The sequence below is a fragment of the Corvus kubaryi genome, unplaced genomic scaffold (assembly GCF_017639235.1).
Source record: "Corvus kubaryi isolate FWS band 111438036 unplaced genomic scaffold, C.kubaryi_AGA036_p1.0 137, whole genome shotgun sequence".
Classification (NCBI taxonomy): domain Eukaryota; kingdom Metazoa; phylum Chordata; class Aves; order Passeriformes; family Corvidae; genus Corvus; species Corvus kubaryi.
Genome location: NW_024580671.1, coordinates 10,427,163 through 10,450,130, shown reverse-complemented (window position 1 = coordinate 10,450,130; position 22,968 = coordinate 10,427,163). Strand labels below are relative to the sequence as shown.

General features: G+C 41.3%; 1 protein-coding gene across 5 annotated transcripts in view; it reads left to right on the top strand.

The window, feature by feature from the left end:
• The window catches only part of TBC1D30 (TBC1 domain family member 30), a 53,349-nt gene that overhangs the window by 305 nt on the left and 30,076 nt on the right, over nt 1-22,968 (top strand). The window contains exons 1-2 of one of the 5 annotated variants that reach the window (XM_042017848.1): nt 53-413; nt 2,703-2,867. In XM_042017848.1, coding sequence (XP_041873782.1) covers nt 161-413; nt 2,703-2,867 — 418 coding nt within the window. In that variant the 5' untranslated portion in view covers nt 53-160. Of the gene's footprint in view, nt 1-52; nt 414-2,702; nt 2,868-22,509; nt 22,818-22,968 lie in introns of those variants that run through there. The other 4 variants (XM_042017849.1, XM_042017852.1, XM_042017850.1 and 1 more) reach the window with 4 other exon arrangements.

The following is a 22,968-nucleotide window of genomic DNA, read 5'->3' as shown; positions in this document are numbered from 1 at the left end:
CCGCCCGCCCCGGCCTCTACCACGGTGCGCGGGGAGGGAGCGGAGCCGGGCGCGGCGCTCCTGTCCGGCTCTCCCGCCCTCTTCCCTTTCCCCTGCCCGCCCCACCCCGGCGTGTGGCCGTGGAACGGGCTGAGCCCGGAACCCGGCGGCGGTGCGGAAGATGGATGCGGGGGAGGCCGGCGCGGGCGGCAGGGCGGGCAGCAGCGCCGACAGCCTGGCCGAGGAGGAGGAGGACGAGGACGAGGCGGGTCCCGGCAGCGGCCGGTCCAGCCGCACCTCGTCGCTGGTGAGCGGGCTGCTCACCGAGCTGTACAGCGCCGCCGAGGCGGCCACCCCCTCGGGCAGCGCCCGCTCCCGCGCCCTCCGGGAGCTGCAGCAGCCGCCGAGCCAGGTCAAGTACCTGCGGCTGAAAGGTACAGCCCGCCCCGCCTGCCTGCCTGCCCCTGCCACCTCTCCGCTGGGGCCAGGAGCTGCCCCTGCCGCCTCGCTTTTCCTCTGTGCCTGCAAGGGAGTCCTTCCCGAAGGTGCCCTCCGTGCCTGCGCGCACGTGTCTATGTGTGTCTATATCCAGGCTTTCTGCATGGCCGTGGCTCCGAGAAACTTCCCACATACTGTTAGCTGAGAGCTCTTCAGACCAGGCCCTCCTGTGCTGTTCCTCCCTCTTTTGTTTCGGGTGCCCTAGGAGCAGAATTAGGGTCGTCTGCTACTAGTTTCTGTGATAGATTGCCCAAGCTCTTGTGTTTCTGCGAGTTTGGTGCTTTTCCTCACTTACAGTAATGAATAAATGTCCAGTTTTTCTTTCTCTTTCTTTCTCTTTCTTTCTCAGTCCTTATTTTCTGAATCTAGAAGACATGCTACACGTACAGTGTCATAAGAGAGAGTTGTTTTTCTCAGGTCCTTTTAGTTCTGCTGGACAAACTAAACTGGACAACTGTAAAGCTTATTTGGAGCTTGGCATGTCTTCCGGAAAAAAAAAGGGGTGTAATGAAAAATGTAAATGCTGGAGTCAATCAGAATCTAAATGGAATTTTCAAAGAATTCTTATGAAAATTAGGTAGCCTCAACAGTGCATGTTTGTGAAAGACTGAGATGTGCAACTCCAAGTTGAACCAATGAAGAGGAAGAGAGAACAAAGGCCTCTTGTCTCCTGATGTTTAATCACTTTTACTTTTGATGAGAAAAAAACCCAAGAGGTGACTAAATATGCCTGTTTTTCAGAGCTGTACAAACAGCTATCTGCTTCCGTGTTTGGCTTCTTAATGAGATGATACGCCATCTGATGTTACTAGGATGTAGCTCGAGTTCTTCTGTGTGTCCTTTGGCAACCTGAGACCCAACAGGAAATTTTCTTGTACAGAAACACATTTTGTGGTATTTCATTCGTTTTGCTGCCAAGTTACTTGTTTTTACAGGGACAGCTAACTGGCATGAATAGGAAAGAATAAAACTCATCTGACAGCTCTGGTAGTGACTGTATAAGTAGGAATGCAACTTATATTTTTTTTTGCTCTCAAAATCCATAGATCTGGTTTTAAATCACCTTGCCTGTTACAAGTGATTGGGAATTCCATCTGAGCAGCAGGTGCTGAAACAGGGAAGTGTCTATAAAATACAGAATTGTTTTATCAGTGGCTCCCCTCTCCTTGCAGTCATACTTTTCACTAGGCCATGGTTGATGGTCATTTCAGCCTAATTTGTCCTTTTCTTTAGGCTTTCCAGAATTTTTGTAAAAGATTTGCCACATGAGCTGAGCTGTTTACCATCCCACTGATAGTTCCTTTTCCTGGATGCATATGTATTTTTCTCATTATATCAGGTTACTGAAGAAGGGATTTTTTGGGCTGATTTTCTTCCCAGCATCAGGGGATAGGGGTTGCATTGAAAGTGATAGTTTGAAAACTTAGCTTCAGGGAGCAGGCAGCTGTGTAGATGCTGGTGGCAAGCTGTACCAGGCTGTTACAGGGAGGAGCTGAAGAGGTCAACATGTGATAAGCAAGACCCAGGATTTCACTGGTGAGGTGAGCCTCTGAGAACAGAGCAGAGGACTCAGAAAAAATAATGGACTTAAGACATCTCCCCAACAACTCCCTTTTCTGGACCTGAAGTTCACCTTACGGGGGGACAGCAGGAATATTAGAAGTTAGCTGAGACATTTTATGAACTAAAGGGATCTGGTGGCACTGTGACTGACCAGGGGAGATAACTGAGGCCATGACTGAAGCCATCTAGTTGCATTTTAGTGGAAAGAATTTCCCACTTAGAGGTCATTCTGGAGTTGCATTTGTAGCTTTGCAGGCAGCTTCTTGAACATGTTCCCTCGTCTGTTACAAGTGTATTTCTTGTCTCTGCATAGGCAGTTTCTGGAAGGTACTGTATTTAAAATGTATCCCCTGGTTGCACTATTATCAGTATATTCTGGCTACATCTGTCATGTTCCTAGGAGTTTATAGCAGCATAATTGTTAAGATTCATACTCTGTGCAATAAATTGAAGTACTTTTGTTTAAAAGAAAATTAAAGACTTTGGCTCAGATTCTGAAAGTGTTTATAACTGGGAATTACCCCAGTCAATAGAACTTGTCGTTTATAGAGAGCTTGTATATGTAAATGTTTGCAGGGCAAGTGCCTTTGCGTGTCAACTACAATAAGCTGTTTGTGAATGTCTTGGCCTGTACTGAAGTTGTTTTCTCTGCTTGTTGGCAGATGTTGATGAATTAACAACTATAAAACGAGAACTGAATCACAGAATTTCCGTTCAATCAGCAAAGCTGCTCCGTCTTCTGAAGCAGAAAGACAGGCTTGTACAAAAGGTCCAGAAGAACTGCGACATTGTCACAGCTTGTTTACAGGCAGTTTCCCAGAAACGCTGTAAGTACTTTCTGTGTACTAGTGTAAGTAGTTTATTTCATTAAGGTGGGCAGTATTTTAAGCCCTCACACTTAATTTAAAGTCAAGAGGCCAGGCTATGCTATTCCTTAGATATGACTGGCTCCTACTGATGTCAGTGGTACCTGGAAACAGGCAAAGTTTAACTAGCTCAGCTGGGTAAGCTGCTGTAGCCCCAGCTGTTAATTTTTTGTAACTCCTTTCTATCAAGTTGATCCAAGGTGAGGTGTATTAGTAAAAAAAAACCTACTTCCCTCAAAGCCCTTTATCAGCATCAGTGTTTTGGGGGTTTCTGAGAGAGTGTGTGGGAAAGAGAAGAAATGCTGTTCTTTCATTGTTTAGCCTTTTTTTCCTGCACAGTGAAACCTTTTTATTTGACTTGGCAAAGTTTTCACCTTAAGATAGACTGAAGTGCTTTTTGGTAGTTCTGCTAAAGTAAAACTGCATGTGACGTGATATGTAAGAATAAATAGAAATTATGCCTTTAGAAAAGACGTGAAAATAACCTAATGTTCCATCTTATTTTTTCATTAACATGCAGCATGACAGGTACAGAAATCTTCAGGTACAGTAAATAAAGCATGGTCTTTTCATAAAAATGTCTGTAGGAGCTTTGAGGTGCATGTAAAGACTTTACTAAAAGAATTTTACTGTAGTGGCATGTGCTGACGTAGTCTAGTTAAGAGCTTGTTTATTAGTGTGAAATTAAATATTTAAGCATTTAAAAGCGTTCCTTTGTTTTACTTAAACCTGGCATGAAAGTTCTTGGCTGTCATGTACTCTGTAGGCATATTTCTTTTCAAAAACTCTTTTCTTAATGTCAGCTTGAGAACCAAGGCCTCCATGACACTAGTATGCAAGCATATACAGTAGTCTCCTTTTAAATGAGACTACTTGAATTTTCTTCATATTTAGAGGATTTGGCTGTAAACTCTGAATCTTTTTTCCCCCCCATAGTGCTGTCTCTATGTAGAGGTAGAACTGTAGTCTTCAATTAAACTTAAGTTAACATTCAGATGTTTAAGTGCTACCTTTAAGCAATCTATACAGCCCAGTTGCAAACAAATACTGTTTCACAAAAAGGTGGAGATTCTGTCTGACCCTTTTTGAATACTGCTTGACAAATTAACTCCTAGTGGTAATTTCAGTAAGTTCAGAAATTACAGGGCTGATAAATTTGATGTCTTATTTTCTGCTCGAGTGTCTATCATGCTTTAACCTGTTTCTACAGAGAGAAAAAAACAGGTACTGTTTAAAAAACTGCATGCTCAGGACTGTGTTCAGTGTCAGAAAGTTCAGGATCTGTGAGTTTTGCAGCTCACACAGGGAGCCATCCACTCCTCAGTCTTAGACCTATGCTGGCTCTTGGTCTCTGCTGCATGCACAGAGGAGTCCTGCCCCCCTGACAGCTTTGGAGCCCACATCTGACTTTCTTGTGCTTCAGGACCACTGATAGCCAGCACAGTTCTTGTAGCATTTGAACCCCTGAGTGGGTAGAGTAAATGTAGAGGAACAGTTGCCAGGGACAACTTCATAACTTACTGTGTTTCTCATTATGCTGCTGACCCTTGTCCCTAGTAGATGATGCATGTTTTGCATACAAGTAAGTATTCCCATAGAAAATAAAATTCACTGCAGAGTGAAATGTGTTTTGGTTGGACACATGAATGGTCATGGCTCTGTTAAAGGAATGATAAATTGTTCTGTAGGACATATTATAAAATCATATATCACTGTACAGTACACTGTGCTGTACTTGTAGTTTGTAGGATATATGAATTAACTGTTTCATTTTAGTAATACTTTTTTTACCCAAATTTAAATAAAATACTCCAATGAAGAGAGAAATCACAGTGATGACCTGATGGCAAGCATGGCACATGTTTCTCTTGTGATTTCGACTTATTTGGGGTAAGAAGATATATGTTTGTTCTGGAGCACTATGAACTATTTCAAGTCCATAATAGAAACAAAGTCTGCTTTATACACTTAATTATATCATCTGAGAAAAGCAGAGATCTTTTTCTCGGATGATCTCAGAGATCATCCGAGAAAAAAAAAAAATCAAGGTTTTGCAAAGCTGTCATCTAAAGATTATGCGAAAGACATCTCTTTCTTTCATCTCCCTGTATTTTATATAGTGACAGCTTGCTTTCATTACTAAATATATTTTGATTGATCAAATTGCAAACCAGAAGTTCCTTGAACCACAAATTTTGATTGATGTTAATTAAAACAAACCCAAAAGACAACCAACAAACAACCCAAACCAAAACCATGTATTATCTGTAATTTATTTAGAAGTAAAAGCATCAAGTTTAAGTCAGTCTGGCTGGAAGCAAGCAGGAATGCTTGAATTTGATTCAATATAAAATTACCTGAAGTTACAGAAACAGAAAGTTCATTAATATTCTCTTGTATTTTTAATGAAGAAATAATTTTAGTAGAAGATTTCCCAAATATATAAGTAATTTCTCTGTCATAGCTGTGTTGCTGTGGTGGTGCTATGTACCTATAATAACTTTAAATGGGTCTCATGCTGTGTTCAGAAAGATTCTTTGTATTCTCTCTTCTAATACTTGTTTAGAAACTATGATTAAAGTATTAATCTTCTGTTATTTGAGCATTGTTTCTGTATAGAATTCTCTAAGATAACAATAAACATTTCCTTTCTAGTTTTTCTTTCCCTTTTTCTGGTTTGATTTAATGCAGAGCCAGTAGAGGGAGACAGAATATTTTATTTTGTGCAGAACTACAAGTGTATCTCTAGTTTTGATAAGGATACAAAAGCCTTCCTTAAACATGAAGGGAAGCGCTTTACAAATGCAGTCAGGCAATAGTTGGATGAAAAGATTTAGCATCAGGTTGTCAAATGAATGTTATCCACAAAGGAAATATTAGGTTCCATATATAAAATAGATGAAAAACAGTGGCAAATGGCTTTTTAATTATAACTGAGATCATTAATTCCCACATGGTTGTCAAAGTTATTCAGAAGCTCCTGACTAAGTGAGCTGAATGTTTTGGAACCCAGCTAGAGAAATCCAGAGGGTTATGTCTGTATTTATTAGTGGTATTTGCGATCTCTTTGAGTGCATCTTAACTGGATAGAACGGCAGCATGAACTGGCATCATCTGAGCACAGGTTTGTCCCCCGCATGTCCCTAGAGCATGGACAGTTTCCTGGTAGAAGGCTGGGCTATGAAGTCTCCTCAATTTCTGAGAACGAGTTACTGTCTCTATAGCATCAACTTTTCTCACAGGGAACTCAGAGGAAACTGGGAAAGCATTGCCTGATGTTATTTGCATGAATTGATTAGCAAAGAACTGAATAAGATTACATTACCATGTGCACCTCAAAAAGTGCAAAAATTTAGATATGCAAAAGTACTCTAACATCTAGATTAAATTTCTGTTTCCTGTCTCCTCATTCCCTACTTCCATCCCTTTAGCTTCAGTCCTACTGCATGTGTTCTGTCCCATTTTATTTTTTTTCCTGCCAAATGCTTTATTAGCTTTTCTTACATGGCCCAATCTTTAAATATTGGACTTCTCAGCTCTGTTCCATTTTCCCCATCCCTGCATCTTGTCTATCTTGCAGTGTCTACCCAAATTACTCCCCATCCTTGAGTTTTCTTCACATTATTCCTTGGTCCCCTTCATATGTTCTTCCTTGTCTTTTTCCTGCATGTACTAATTATCTACTGGCCCATTTTTTCCATCCCTCCTCTTCCCTCAATGTGGTTACAAAACCAAGCCAGAAATTCACAATTTTTAGTTCATAGAATGAAAGTTTGGTTAAAGGGGTAAGAACAGCTTTAACACAATATCGTGTGGACACAGCTAATATTGATTTGATTGAACTTGAACTTGATAAGGTTCTTGGAGGAGATGAAAATTTTTCACAATGAAAACAATCAGCCACTGAAATAATCTCCCCAGGAAAGTGGTGGATTCCTCAATGTTGGATGCTTTTGAGATTTGGCTGGACAGGATGCTGGGCAATCTTGTCTAGACCATGCTTTTATTGAGAAAAGTTGATGATCCTTGAGGTCACTTCCAACCTGGTATTCTGTGGTTTGGTGATTGATTTCACTCTGGATCAGATGTCTTGCAACATGGGGCAAGTACTTATGTACATATGTAATAATTCATGCATATCAAATTTTGCCTGTGACTTATCTGTCTCTTCCCCCCCAGTTCCCAGTAGTATGATGTACTGTTGCAGCATTTATATGCAGTACTAAGCATATAAATAGGCTTTAACCTGGAACACCCCAATTGCTCTGTTCTAATTTTTTTATTTCTTTACGAAGACTTGAGTTACTCGGTGAATATTGGTGCTATGGCAGTTTAGTGGAGGTAGGCTGAGCACTGGTTAGCAAGGATTTTCCGATCCATTTCTGTGCTGGTTTGCCAAGGGTGAGGTAATGGAGCAGTTAGAAAAGGAGAGAACCTGTGTTTAGTGATGCTAGAGCTTGGCTCAGTGGGCATGGTAGCTGTGTGCTTGGTCCACCAGCTGCACTGGGCCACTGGGCAGCAGTTCTTTTGATCTGGATGGTGAAGTTCACCTGCTGGTCCCTTGGGATGGGCGTGCACAAGGGAAAATGGCTCTACATCTAAGTGTGATCTTAACTAACTTGTTCATTGTTATCCAGCATTATTAATAAATTGTGTAATTTTTGAAAAGATTACTGAAGAGCCCTTCAAAAGAGCCACCTATAGTGATGAATATAAAATTAAATGCCATTTGACTAATGTACTTCATTCAGCTTCAGCCAGGAAAGATTCTGAAAGCTTATTCAATTTCAGTTGGAGCCTGGACTGAGAAGGATTACTTTTCTTTTAACACTTAGCTTGGAGGAGAAGGACTGCAAACAGCAACCTTCATTTCTGTGCATCAGGTCACGAAGAAATGTTTCAAAAAGTAGGTGTGTGTCATGTTTACTATTTGCTAATGTAAATTAGATTGTGTATTCTGGGCATCTGTTAGTTAGACTAGGAGAGAGTTTCAGTGTTGTCAAACATAATACCAGCTGTGTGAAACGTGGACTGACAACTAATCACTAATGGAATAATCCCAAGGAGTTTTTAGGTAGTGAATTCCATGGTTACTTTCTTTTGATGAGAATATCATCTTGGAACTGGTCTTTGAGCAGCACAGCCAGGATGCTGGGACTTAGGGAAATAGTTTAACGGAGCAGGAAGTCAGTAAAGTTCTAGTATAGCACTGTGTACCATCCCTCTCATAGGATATTCTTCTAGAGAACTATCAACTTAGTACCCAGATTTAAAGTGTACTTGTGCTGCTGATGGAATGTGAACACAGAGCAGATCTTGCAAGTAATGAATTTTGACATCTTTGATTCCTTGATGAGCAGTAACATTGGTAAGCCCTAGGGGGAGAGACCACCCCACTGCACTGTCTCCAGCCAGCTCTTCAGGATGATCTGTGCTAGCCCCAGAATGCTGACTGATGTGTGAGTCAATAGAAGCCATTGGCTGGCTAATGAAAAATACTTCAACTGACTGCCATCTTCTCTTGCCAATATTTTCCACTGTAAAAACAAAGCTGTAATATAAATTCTAAATTGGCAAACTGTGCAGTCAGTTTCCCTACAAACCTGGCAAATTGTGTGATTGTGCAGATTTGGTACCTCTCAGAGGCCACTTTGAGGCCATTTTCAGTTTCTTAACTCCCAAGGTGAAGTAAAGTTTCTTTGCTTTTCTGGTGTTGAAAAGATAATTTTTTTCTTTCTTTTTTCACTGAAAGAAAGAGGCTGGATTTGCTGTCTAATTTGGTCATATATTGACTGAAGTTTTTGTGGTCTGTGTCACTGCAGAATATCACATTCAAAAGGTGGCAAGAACGAAGTGCTCAGAGCATTACAGAACCTGGAATCCTCACTTTTGAGGGAAATTCTGCTTTAAGGATACAGCAACTAAAATATCTTGTTCCAGCATGAAATAAAACACCCACTCACAAGAGTCAATTGCTTATGCAGCAAAATTCTGAAAGCTTGCATTTCAAATTAAAATGCTTTGTTCAGATGCCTTTTTCATTTCATGTTATGTAACGAGCCATTTTCAAGTAAGATGATAAAATGTTTAATCCTAAAAAGAGTCAAAATCGTGCTTTTAGCATTTGGAAATCTGTTTTTATCAAAGATGACATTTTGCTATGAAGGACTTTGCTTTCCACAAGCTGGTATTTTATGTCAGACCTTTCCATTAAAGTGGTTTCAACCAACTATATTAGAAGAGATCTTCCTGGGAACATTCAGCAAGCCATCTCTGCAGCTCACTCCCTGGCTGCTCAGCACTGGGATTGCCAGGCTGGTTAGGGAGCTGAGGAGCCCACATGCATTCCTAAACCATATGTTTTCCTTCTGACTCTGTAGGGGTTATATGAATCCTTACTTTTCTGTGTCACATACTTTCCTAACTACTTTGTCCCTAAGTCTCACCACTGAAGTGTCTTATGTCTACCAAAAGTAACTCCCAGCCTCCTCAGAACAAATACTATCTCATAATTGGCTAAAATTTCAGCAGTTATTGAAAATGGCTTTTATCATGGGCTCCTTCAGCTATATTATTCAGGATTTAACTGAGCAAACTCTTTTGGTGGCTGCTTTGACTAGCATCAGGAGCCAGAGGCAAGATTGCCTTTGTTAAAAGCCCTGGGAGTCTGTTTCCAGGGACACTGGGCTGTGCTCAGTATCAGCACAGGGTGTAAGACCACACCTGACTGGCACTTTTTTCTTTTAAGTGTCATTCTACTGCTACTGTTAATAGGGAATTGGTTGCATTTGGAGCTGGGGTCACTGCTGCTAGTAAATTCCTGGGGACAGTGTGGAGCCTGCTGACTAGGAGACCATTATGTGCTTGAGGAAGGTGCTGCCTTCTGGCTCACTGCTGCCACTCATTTTCCAGTTCAGTGAGCTGCTGTGTCTGGAGGGGTGGGATTTTTCTCAGAAAGGGAAATGCCAGGGGCTCAGGGCTAGGTGGAAGCTGAGCAAAATGAGCAGCTGACCTTGGAGCACTTGCCTCTGAGAGGAGAGAGCCTTCAGTTGCCTGTTCACTTCTGCCTGTTGGGCATCAAACTTGGCCCCAGACGTGCCTCACGCAGAAACAGGTGGCTGCTCTGAGACATACCAGCCCTTCACCCACAGGAGTGTGGTGAGACCTGGGAGACCCTGGTCAACCAGCTGTGGCATTCCACTTCTGTATAAGCTGTGGGCCCTGTGAAATGGAGAGCCATGCTCCTGCATGGCTCCTTCCATCTTGCCCCACTTTGAATGCTTGCCCTGTAAAAGGCAGACATCTGGGGTGAGGGTGTGGTGGGGCTAAATTGGCCTGTCTGAAGTGTGTTGTGTAGGTATGTTCTGTAGTTGGCCTCAGCCTCTAAAAATGAAAGGTGCACCTTGCAATGGTCACCTGAGGTTGTGAGAGAATCAGCCACTGATTAACTACAGATAGTTCTCTTTCTTTCCTCCCTCACTTTCTCCCTCCCTTCCTCCCTAATAAATAGTTCAGCAGTATTTTTTTTTAATGATGTAGAAACTTGGTGGGATAGTAACAGCTGAATGTGGTTACAACATAGAAAATTACTTGCAGAATAAATATTTCATTTTTTATCATGGAACTGAACAGTAAATTCAGTAAATAATTTTGTAAGCAATTATCTGGCTGCTCAATCTAGGCCCGGTTTGCAACAGAAATTGCAGATTGTTCAGTATAGGGATGTACAGACCACAGAGTCACTAACAAATTCTTGTCCTGCAGCATTTGGTGTAGGATGTTGCAATTGTCCTTTGTCAGTGTGCTAGCAGCTGTGATGGCAAGGAAATTGGTTGAGTTAGTGCTATACCCGAGGTTGTGTTTATTTTGGGTATGCATACAACTTGGAGGCTGACTGCTTAGCTGCTTCTCCATATTTTTCTGTGTAACAGTAATCCTGTTGCTGTTGCAAAGTTGTAGCTAACCTCACAGGATTAGCTTTGTAATGCATGTAGAATTTTGACTCCACTGAATTACACTTTTCACAACAGCTGTGCCACAAGGAATTGATGTACTGGAGAGTACTTGTTACATTAAATACTTCCTTAGTATTAGAAATAGGGATTGATGCAACAGATTATTGTGTGGGGGGCTTTTTGGATTACTTATCAAGCAATACTTGTAGTATTTATATACTAATTTGCCCGAAATAAGTGGTTCTCAAACCAGTGACCTCTTATTTCTTTGGTACTGAAGTAACTTTGGGAGGTGAGATTTGATTAGTTCAAATTGAGGAGGCATGCTGGAGGAAGGATGCTACGGTTTGGAGACAACAAAGTCAGAACAACCTGTTCTCTGTCTACAGTCCCTGTCAGTCAGTCATGACATGAGAAATAACTGGCAGGCATTGCTGTTCCCTCTGCTCATTTGCAGCTATTCAGATGGATACCTGATCAATGGTAAAGTTTTGTTAGTCTAATAGTTCTGAAAAACTGGAAAAGCTTTTATTTAGTCAACCAGGGATTATTGTGATTAGATGAGGTGAAGTGCCAATTTCCAAGTAGGTTCAGGAAGAGTGTGAAACAGCTCATCCTGCTGCAGCCCAGCAGCTGCATGTCTGCCCTGGGGCAGGGCTAGTGTTGGCTGTGGGGGCAGGAGTGGGGTGCAGAGCCCAGCTGAGCAAAGGGCTCAGCCTGCACGTCTGTGTGCGAAAGTGTTTGAGTGCTTTGCTGCGAGGCGTTGTCACATCCAGGCTATAACCTAGGAGTTCATTGCACTAACTGGCAATTTGCAAGGAAGCTGGCTCCACAACCAGTGGTGCCAAAGGCCACATGGGAAGCAGTGATGTGTGAGAAATGCACCTGAGTACATTCATATTTCACAAATCTTTAGACACTTCTGAACTGATGGTAGATCTGCTCCGATTCCTGCAGGTAGTGAGAGCCACAGCATCTGTGACAGACATTGAACAATCAAGATGTAAGGGTTTGTTTGTGTGTATAAGCTCACAGCAGGGGTGGCTGTGTGAGCTGCATAACTATAATATCATGTCATTTCAGTCTTTTAATCTTTTTCTGACAAGCTTTTGGATGTGGAAACAGCCTGAAAGAAAAAGTTCTGTCATTAGATCGTATGCATAGTCTTTCACACTTGCCTAGCTGAACACTGCCTTCTCTTTTATTCTGCTGGGGGTTACACTTCTGTACAAGAAACAGTGCTGTTCTTTTTCCTACTGAAATACTCTTTTCTAAAAAAAAAATAAAAAAACCAACCCCAAACATTGTGAACTTGTAGGAGGGTTAATGGGGCTTCAGTGAAAATACCCAACAGGGTATATGGCCTTTAAGTAACACAGATGCATTTTATCTCCAAGTGGTACAGGCTGAACATTCTTTGGTTGCATTAGCCTTTGAAGAAAAGATTTCCTGGATACTGAAGATCAAATGGAGAGTAACAGCTGCTTGGGATAATCAGTGCTAGGAATAGACTGATTTATGGAGCATCAGGCAGTGCCAGCAGCTATGTTTCTGCAGCTTTGAGATAGCTTGATGTTTAAAAACAAAATGCTAGAAAAGTGGGCTGTGGAACTTAGTCTGTTTGGATCAATAGTCCTGCTTTTAAGTCTGCACTGGAGCAGCTCTGAAGGAAGAGTTAAATGAGAATATCAGATTTTAAAAATGTTTTTCTCTTTGAAGCTGTTAATAACCTGAATTTGATTTACTAAGCAGTAAATGAGTGCTCCTCACATACCCTTGAAATTTGCCCAAGAAGTCTATGTTCTATCTCCACATTAGATCATCTTACTTACAAGCCTATCATTTATCTTTTTCTTAGTAAAAATTGGAACCTTCTTGCTATGTTTTGTAAGCAGTGAAACAGCTTCTAAATTTAGTTCTCTGTAAATTATTGGTAGCTTCCTAAAATCACAGAACCTGATACTGATCAACGTGTTTTCCTTGCCATCTGTATGATACATATGACCAAAAGACAGACCGTGAAGAGTTTTTGATTCTTGGGCTGGATTAGGTGTCATTGATAGCTAACATTTTAATTTTGGGTGTGTGTTTGTGTGGTTCTCATTGTTTGTTTGGGTTTTGGAGTTTTTGTCCCCAACATATTATTGCTAATTTCTTGTCTCATCCAATGCTTATTGGCAGAAATAGCTATTGGACCTGAGGTCCTGAAGGAAAAATAATTGTGCAGTAAAACTAAAGGAAGTCAGAGTGAGGAGGTAATCAATGTACAGAGCTGATATTTTTAAAAAATGTATACTAATCTGAACAACTCATTATTACTGATATTTATAGTAATATCTAGAGAGATCTAGAAGTCAGTATCTATTGAGCTGGACAAGGTAGACATCACCGGACAAATAGATGGTATGAGATTCTTTGAAAAACAAACTTAATGGGACAAGATTACTTGAAGGCTGGCAGAAGAAGTACATGCTTAAAGAAATGAAGTGAGTTGTCCCATGCTACGCAGTAGTAAATAAACAACCAGAGCTTTGCTGTTAGCAAAACTCATGCTTGTGTGGTATTGTACATGCTCAAAATCAATTTTAATGGCTCTAGGCCTCAGTACTAAATGAGCCTTTGATTAATCCTAAACACATCCAATTCAATAAACTTGCCCTGTAAGAGTAGGTTGTGAACTGAAATTTTGTCATTTAATTGTTGAGTCTAAAATCTTGGAGTAGTAATGTTGTTGGAACTGATAACTATTTTCTCCTCTTCATCTCACAAGCTTCATCATAAAAACTCTCTGTGTCAAACTTGCTTAAATGACTAACGTGTGTATCTTTTTCAGGAAGTGGAGGTGGTGATTTGAGGTTCTTTTGCTTTGCTAGCTGCTTCTGTTTCCAGAACTTGGAGAATATGCTCTGTGAAGCTATGGCCCACATGGGAGATGAAGAGAATTAGGTGGTCTGGAGGACTTGGGGTTGCAGTAGCTTCACATACATGCAAAACTTTCTTTATGGCACTAGTGGCATCTGCAAATGGGAACCAATGCATACATGATCGAAGACTGCAGTGGTGGTGCAGGCCTTGCTATTGACTGATCAAGGTTTGTGGTTCCAAGAGCTCTATGGTGCGTATATGAGCTTCTCCAGGAGTCAGCAGCATTCCCCTCCCCAGCTCCAGAAAGGGCCATGTTTCTGTTCTGTGTAACAGAGCTCTGTCCATAGAGGCCATGTGTACTGGGAGAGAGGATCCGAGCTGGAAGCTGGACTCTTATCCTTGGGCAGTGCAGGACAGACTGGCTCTTTGCTACATGTCTAATGAAAGCCTCCCATGGTCTGAACCTAGTCTTTGCTGCACATTCTTAGCATTACTGCAAATAAGTATGGATCAATGTATAAAAACTTTTATGTATAAATGTGGTCCTATTTCCATAGTATTTCCTGGCCCCAAACAAAGAGATTTTGTCATTAATAATTTTTCTGACTTTGGCAATTAATTTTTAATCTATAATCTTTCAAAGTGTTCTATTTGTGGATAAATCTTGTCTTGGAGACATAGGATCATTTTTCTTTTTTTTATTATGTTAGGGAGATAAAAATCCTGCTGTTTCTGAAATAGCAGTTCAGCTCAATGAAGCTGGTGATTCACACTATAAAATTCAATTTGTATGCTAGGTGCTGAGCAAATAATCAGATTCTAATAAAGGAAGAGAATTTCAGTTTTAGATCTGGGACCTGCTATGACCTCAATTTTTCTGCAATATTATTTAAGCATAACTACAAGTCATACCTGTCAGAATTCTTTTTTTCATGCATTGCATTAGTTTTTCTGCTGACTTGGTGACTTATTTTTTTAAATTACCGTGTAGCATTTAAGCAGGATTCTGGAGTGTGAGTACTGGCCAAGATATGCATTTACTTCATATTGCTTAGCAAGGTTAGGGAACATTTCTTAACTTCTATAATCATACTTTTCAGCAATATTTTTTTATTATGTAGGCCTCTTCAACAATTTTTCTTCTTAATATATTCCTTACCAAAATATTTGAATTTCTTTGGTAGACACAAATAATTTCTCTGACAAAAAGGTCATTTGCTCTTCAAAAGCTCACTTCAATTCATTACTTTGTATTTAATTTAAAAGGTGTTCTCTCTATATTTTATCGACCATATAAGCATTGCTATGACTTTTATTCCAGTTGTTAACTCTAGGCTTTATGCTACTGGTTACTACAGCAGTTAAAATATATTGTTACTTTAGCAGTGCTTGCATGACACATCTTTTACTTTGCTCATGAGATGCAGCTATCTACTTAAGGTAGCTGTGTATGATCTGCTTTACTTTATAGTTGGCACATGAAGCCAATAAGTAAAAAAAATTGATTCTCCCCCTCCTTTTATTTTTTTCATCGCTGCTCCTCAAGTGGCAATTATAACTTCAGAGTTTATTTATGCATTTGAACCAAATTAGAAAAAATATAATAAGAAACCTAGATGCTGTTGTTGAATTACAAACACACAGCCAATTTTACAACATTGAGATATCTATCCACTTATCTATAATTTTTCTCTGATTAAGAGCTTGTTAGAAGCATGTGGAACATAGCATTTGGAAGCTTCTGCAGACTTTTTTTTGGTTGGGTGTACTTTCATCCTTTTGGAAGACAACATGTATATAAACAAAGAATTAAACATAAAGTGGACTTCAGCATTTGATTAATCACCTGTTTTAGTGTTTGTACATATGTTTTCATGAATGCTAGTGTGTGTGCTTTCCTTATGGTCATTGTAGATCTAGTCTGTCTTCCTCTTGTTGCTTTAATATCCAAAACTCTTCACAACCTACTTTTTTCTCCTTTGTCCCATCCTTATAATTTCTTATTTAGTATTCAAGTTTGGCTCATGCCTCCTACCTCCATCCCACATGTGTTTTAAAACAAGTATGTTTTCAATTTCCCCCCATGCTGGCATTTTCTTATAGATGTTTAACCATGTTGAAGATGTGGATGATTAACACTGATCTCTTAGCCCTCTTATTGACCATATGCATTCATGGTGTGTCCCTTGGAGCTCATCTCTGCCATGAAGGCTGTAGAAACAACAGCAGCTCTTCTATTAAGAGTACTGTCCACTATGCTTTTCAATATCATCTGGCTGTACTTCTCTGTCTGCTAATGTGTTTTCTCTTATTTCTTTTTTTTTAAAGCAGGCAGTCTGAGGTTTTGCTGTGCTTGTGCAGTACCTGTAGTAATAGTGCTGGAGTCCAGAATTAGGATATTTACAAGCACTGCAGTGAATACAGATAGCTTTAATAGTATCTCAGGTGTACTCAGTTGTGTAAATTTGTTGTCCCCTATTATTGGCATAATAAGGTGAACTAACTGCTGTCTTGTGATCAAGCAAAATTAGTCTAAGCTCCTTTTTGTTTCCCACATAGTTCTGACTAAAATCTCTGCCTTGTTCTTTCATTGTAGCTATTGAACCATATGTTAGAAGTTTCCACATCACATATGTTTTATAATTTCAGTAAGGTTTTTGGTTTTTTTCTGAAATATTTGAGGTGCCTCTGATCTGTGCTGCACGATGTTTGAAAAACATGAGTCAGTTTCTACTTTTTGGGAATTCTTTCAATTCTCTCCTTTTAAGCTCTGGGAACAGTCAATTCCCAGTGATGGGCCTGGATTGAAATAGGCCACCCTTTGCACCCAGCCCATTGGCACTGGTTGCTGTCACTTTTGTGCTCAGGGTTGCTGAATTATAAGCAAATTTAAATTCTTCTAGTCTCAAAACCAGTTTACCTAGGAGCTACAGAATACAAGCTTATAAATGGTGTGCTGGTGAGAGTTGGTGACATAGGAGAGTCAATTATTTGTGAAGTAAAGCATTTGAATATTAACATATTCAATGTTAGCTTGATGTGATGATGTTGTAGACAGGTTTAAGAAAAGCTTCTGGCTTACTGCTGAGGGGTTTTCTGACAGGGAAAACAGGAGCTTTTTGCTCTACTGGAACGAGCACAGATCTGGGAGATGAGTTTATGCAGTTCTGCTGTTGCTGCCTGTAACCCTGGTACTATACAGATGTTAAGTCTTTCTGCACTTCCCTCATTCATTTAAACAGTTATGTATCTACAAATGGAAAGAGGTTATGAGTAGGTTCAGGGGGATTACAGGCATATCTGTATGTCTGTTTTAGCAACCTGCAATGCTTGTGAGGGCTTTCACATGCTCACCTATGTGATCCAATTGCATAAGCATCTTGTGCTACTCTGAACAACCAAGGGATTGAGGGACTGCAGTCAGCCTTACCTGCACTGATTCCCTGCCTAGGAATGTGGTGCCTCCCTAGATGGGGAACTGGTCATCACAGCTCCATCTCATTGTGCTGTAAACTGCTAGAAACTGCTTTCACAATTGATTTACAGATATATTATATTTTCAAGTGCTTTCACTAATGCTGGAAAACTTTGGCATACTTCTCAGGGTGTATCCGCCAAAAATTTCAAGAAGCAATATGACTATGAACATTATTCAACTTGAAAATAAACTTACTAGACGTAACTGTCCATCACTCCCAAAGAATAAATTACAACACACACTTGTGGGCAGGGGATGCTCGCTCTATTGAGGGGACCTTCTTTTCTCATCAATCCTGTCCTAGTGTATGCAAGTGTGTAGTACAGAAGGCACGAGTGGATAATGTGTGTGGGAGGAAAATGGGAGAATAAGATTAAAAAAACAAAACCCCACAACTAAAGATCACAACAAAGAATCTTGAGTCTGAAGTTCTCGTGGCTGAATCCTGATCGTGATAGCTGAAGGATCATGTAGTGCATATGCAGTTGTGAGCATTTTACATGAGTTACAGACTTGTAATTTCCTGTTAAAAGATATATACCATACTAAGCAGTGCTATTTTAATGATTTTCTCTAGATTAGTCCTCAATAGATATGGCTAAACATCATAAAATCAATATTATTTTTCAGATCTCTTACCTATAAACAAGAGAATTCCCCAGCTCCTCTGTCATAAGCTCACCAAGAACAAGTGTGCTGTTTTAGGGCTTCCTTAAAAGGAAGGCTCTATCAAAGTGTAATTACTGTGCTTGCAGTTTTTGAAGGGGGAAATAAGTAATAAGGTTATGTGCCTGAAATCTAAAGGAAGAGGAAACATTTGACTAGCTGCACTCTTCCTTAGACTAAATCATATAAATTTTGTTCTCTGTTCCTGGAAATCATAGATGTTATTTCCTGTCCATTGTGTAGTTTATATTTGCGCTGAAGACCTTTGTAGGCAAGGATTAGCTCTGCAGTTTTTGTCTGTGATGTCTAATATAGGACACAGCGAGGTCTTGACCTCTTTTGTGACATTTGTGTACAAAGTGATACAAATAATGATAAATGCAATGAAAAAATGCTGTGTTGATGAGGCTGTGGTGTATGAACACACTGCACCATTTTCCTGAGCCCTGCTTTCAACAAGTGCATAGAATTAACCTTCTCTAGGCACAAATACAGTAGCAAAAACTCGTTTTTGTATTTTTTCTGGAACCATCCTTTGTGCAGTAAAGACAGCTCTGGATTACTTGTTTGACAGCAGAATCCAGCTTGGTGGCAGAACTGAATCTGTTAGTCCATAATCACGTTTCTCCTTCTGCATAATACAAATCTCTCCACTTTTGCCCACAGGCTCCCTTGTTAGGTGCTCCTGCAACAGTGATGCAAACAGATACACAAAACAGTGCTACAGGCTCTGTGCTTGGTGGTCCACACAGTAGTTGCAGGTAGCTGGTGGATCACAGCATGCACTCCCTGCACTGTCTGAGGCAGCACGTCACTACCAGGGGCTGTGGACAGAGCAGTACAGGCAGTGCAGGAGGGAATGCTCTGCTTGCAGGCTGAGGTGGGAGGAGTGCTGGGCTGTGCCACCTCACAGGCTTATGTGTTCAAGGGACACGTGCTGTAGCATCGCTGTAGCACCTGTGCCCCTGTGGTGTCGAAGACCCAACAAGCCAGAGACCTCTTTTCAAGCTGTCAGAGCTGTCAGAGGTGCGTTGGAGGAGTATGAAACCCCGGGCGGGTTGTGCTTGCTTTTAGGCTTTTAGGATCAAGCAGAAGGAAGCAGGGCTGTTTTTTCAGAGGGGATGTTTAATAATAGAACACACATAGAACTGGGTAGGATAGGAGTTTTGTGCTCCAGTAGTGGAGATGGTTTAATGGGCTAAATATATTTAAAATAGTTTTGCCTTCTGGGATAATCTCAAACCGGCTTACCTTTTCTTGTCTCCAGTGTGGACATATTTCATTCCATTTGTTTTCTCTTGTACACTGTCATTTGAAAGTGAAATCTTTTTTCTTTTGAGCCTCATGGTGAACGACAATACACATCAAAACATATGTTGGTTTATTTGCTAACTTCTGTAGAGCTATTTGAAACCCAGTGGTAATAGGGTTACATTTTCTGGATACATTCCTTGGCTCTTTAAAGTGGTGTATGGAGCTCCGGGGTTTAGCAGACGGTGACCCTATGATTTGGTCAATACGACAATTGTGGTTGCAATACATTTTTCCCCCTCATCCTATTGATATATATTTCTTTCTGATATTTGCTGTATCATCAGCTGCTGTAGTGCTGCTGTCTAACTGTAATTTCCAAAATCCTCTTGGATTAATCCTATGACAGTATTATCATACAGTATACTTACTATGTTTTTTCATGGGTACATGTTGCTTTAAGTATTTTTGCCACCATAGGTGTCAAGAAGTGTGGCAAATAAGCTTTCTTCACAGACTTTGACTGTTTTACTGGGATGTTGTGATGCAAATCAGAATTAAGGAAGGTCTCTACAATTTTCTGTGAAATAAAGGGGAGGATGTGGATTTCATTAAATACAGTGACCCAGCTGAAGATATCTTACCATTTTTAGTCTTTTGATTACATTCAGTCTTCTTAGCACACATCAGAAGAGAAGTGGTGGTGAATTGTGCCTTCCAGTAATCCTGGGCTTGGGCACTTAAAGCTCCATGCAAATAGGTTCTTTAAAAGTAAGATTCCTCTGTGGCCCCATTTCTGCTGCTGTTCCTGTCACTGTCCCATCTGTTTGTACTCATTGTCCCTTTCTGGCTGCCTGTGTTTTACCTCATTGTCCCAGTGCAGACAGAAGTGGGCTAAAGAATGGAGAGGTTTAAGGTAAATGGAGTTGGTCAAAATCTGGTGGTGATCTTGGGACCGACCATCCTAAGGTTGATTGTAAAAAAGGAATAAGAATATACATAGTATTCTTAAGAAGTTCTCTGTCCTTAAAATGGCATGTGTAGCAGATGGTGGTAAGACTGTAAAGAGGTACCAAATGAGGAGGTAAGGTTTTTCAGAAAGTGACTCTGTTGTGTGGGAGGGAGTACATGAACTACAGAGGGAGGAAAAAAGCAAAGTCTCACGATTATTACAAAATACTGGAGCTGAAATATCTTGCCTAGCCAAACATTTTGATTTTTTTTTCCCCTCAGAATCCTTTCTGAATGTCATCTGTCTTGTCAGTAAATGCCAGTGAGGGCTTGTGGACATGACCAGACTTCCATGCACTGGTGGATCAAACTAGAGTCATGATGGTTGACATGTCTTGCCACAGGCAGATTAGACCTTTGCCTGATCAGTGATTAAAACCCAGTGCCATCTCCTTTTCTAGAAGCTAGGTTCTTGCCCTTAAGATATGTATATGTGAGCTTAATGGGAGGCTTATCCCTGCCTCTAAAATCCATTTATACTAATGATCTAGTGAGTCATCAAACCTATTAGTATGGCTTGGCTTCTTCATTTTGTCTCCTGAAGTTCGATTTTGCTTTTTTTTCTTCAGAATAACGTTATATTAATTGGCTGGCATGTGGGAAATATCCTTAATGGTATGCTTGGAAGTACCCGTGTGCCCAGTCACAGAATGATTGTCCTGATTGTTTCCAGTTTTCTTGTAGAGACAAGATGACAAGTAGGAGAAATAGCATAGTGGGGATACTGAATTCTCATTTTGAGAGCTGGTTTTCCTCATCAGTTAAATATTGATGTCTTTCTTAGACCTGATTTCTAATTATTTAAAAATTGAAGGTAACACAGTTTAGTGCGATGACTGATTCTCACTGTATGGATAATGAGCGATTTCTGAAACTTTGGTTATGGCTTCTGAGACTTTGGGCAACGGCATGTGGTGTTGGATTAGTCAGTCTTGAAATGATCCAGGAATGATGTGGTGCTATTTGCAAAAGATGCTCAGGAAAGAGGAGAACAGTATTACAGAGATAATCCAGCTATTTCTGTATTTAAATGTTGCTGTTATAGTCCCATTGGTACTATCTGTGCACCTAGGGAGACTAATTGATTTCAAATTTGATGCTTTAACCGCTAAATCATCATCTCCAGCTGGCACTGAAATAAAGTCATTTGCATCGTCTACATCAGCAGGGAAGTGTCACCTTTGTTAAAAAAAGAACCACCGACACACAGACTTAATTATCTATTCAGAGTGCAAGCTAACAGCTCAAATGCAGTGACTTTTCTCCAAAACCAAGGCAGATATTTAAGGAGGTGTGATCAAAATCACACTTCTCTGAAAGCTGAACAGTGACTTCTAAAGATAGTTATAACTGATTTTTAAAAAAGGCTTGATTCTGTGTTTTATATTGTGTATCTTTTATATAATTGGCTTTACTGCTTATCTGTTGACAGTTTTCTCTCTTCATAATGTGACTGAGAAACACATCCTTTTAATAAAGGACCAAAGTGTTTCAAAGTTACAGTTGTTGGCAGGTAGACCGAGACTTCTAGTAGCTTGGTCTTTGAGCCTGACTAATGTGGTGTGCTAAATCTGCTCTCCTTCCACAGAAACGCTGAGTGGTTTAGGTTGTAAAAGCTATCATTATTTCAAATGCTTTTCCTTCTTGTCAATCAAACGCCCAGTTTGAGAATCTGTATGAAACCCTTTTAAGATGCTCTTAGGCCAAATAGCACTGGAAAATGCATCTAATAAAGTGCTGTTGAATAGCTTCTTTTAACTATTTAGCGCATGGCATATCATTACTTGTAAGTGCAGTTGCAATGTAGATTCATAGAAAAGGCTGTTATTTTAGCTGAGGATGTTCAGGGTCTCTGTGCTGGAGGGTGAGAAACAGAAACTGTGCAGTGCACTTTCTTGTACTGCGGCTGGGGCTGTCCTGAGCAGGACTCCAGCCTGCCCTGGCACTGACATGCTCTTTGCTCCCTGCTCCGAGGTCTGATAGTGCTTGTGGGACTCCTTTCCAGGACAGCTTTTTGAAAGGGGCAGCAGGACTACCTATGTTTATGTTCAGCTGTAGGCTCGAGTACCACGTGAGAAGACTTTTTGGCGGATATTTAGCTCATTTCATTCTCTGGAGAAATGTCAGTATTGCCGCCTGTTAACAGGCGTCAAGCGAGCCGTGTCCGCATTGCCCGTGCTGGGGGTCTCCGTGTAGCCCGGGGGATTGTCCTGGAGCCCCTTGGCACCGCTGAGCCTCACCACTGCCGCCGGGGCTCCCTTTATTTCTAACCAGAGCTGCTGCTCCCCTTCGCCCGCTGCATTCCAGGTGGTGCTGGAGGAGGAGGAGAGGCTGCTGCTTTATTCAGGCAGTGATGCTAGGATTGTGGGCGGGAACAGCTTTTTTTTTTTTTTTTCCCCCCTTTTTGTCTTTCTCCTCTCCTTGTCCTCCCTCTTCTCTCCCGCACTTGGATTTCGCTGTCTGCAGTGCAGGTCCCCGCATGCCATGCCCTCCACCCCGCCGCCCTAGGGCGAGCCCCGGGCACCATGCGGCAGGACAGGCTCACGGGCTCGCTGCGGCGCGGGGGGCGATGCCTGAAGCGGCAGAGCTCGGGCGGCGGCGTGGGCACCATCCTCAGCAATGTGCTCAAGAAGCGCAGCTGCATCTCCCGGACCGCGCCGCGCCTGCTGTGCACCTTGGAGCCAGGTACCCGCGCCGGCCGGGCGAGGCGGCGGCTGCCGCCCCGTAAGCGGCTTAGAGGGGCGGGGGGAGCGGCCGGGGCCGCGGGGTCGGCTCGGAGAGGAGGCGGCGGCCGGCGGGCGATGAGGGCCGCGGGTAGGCGCGGCGGGGCGGGGGG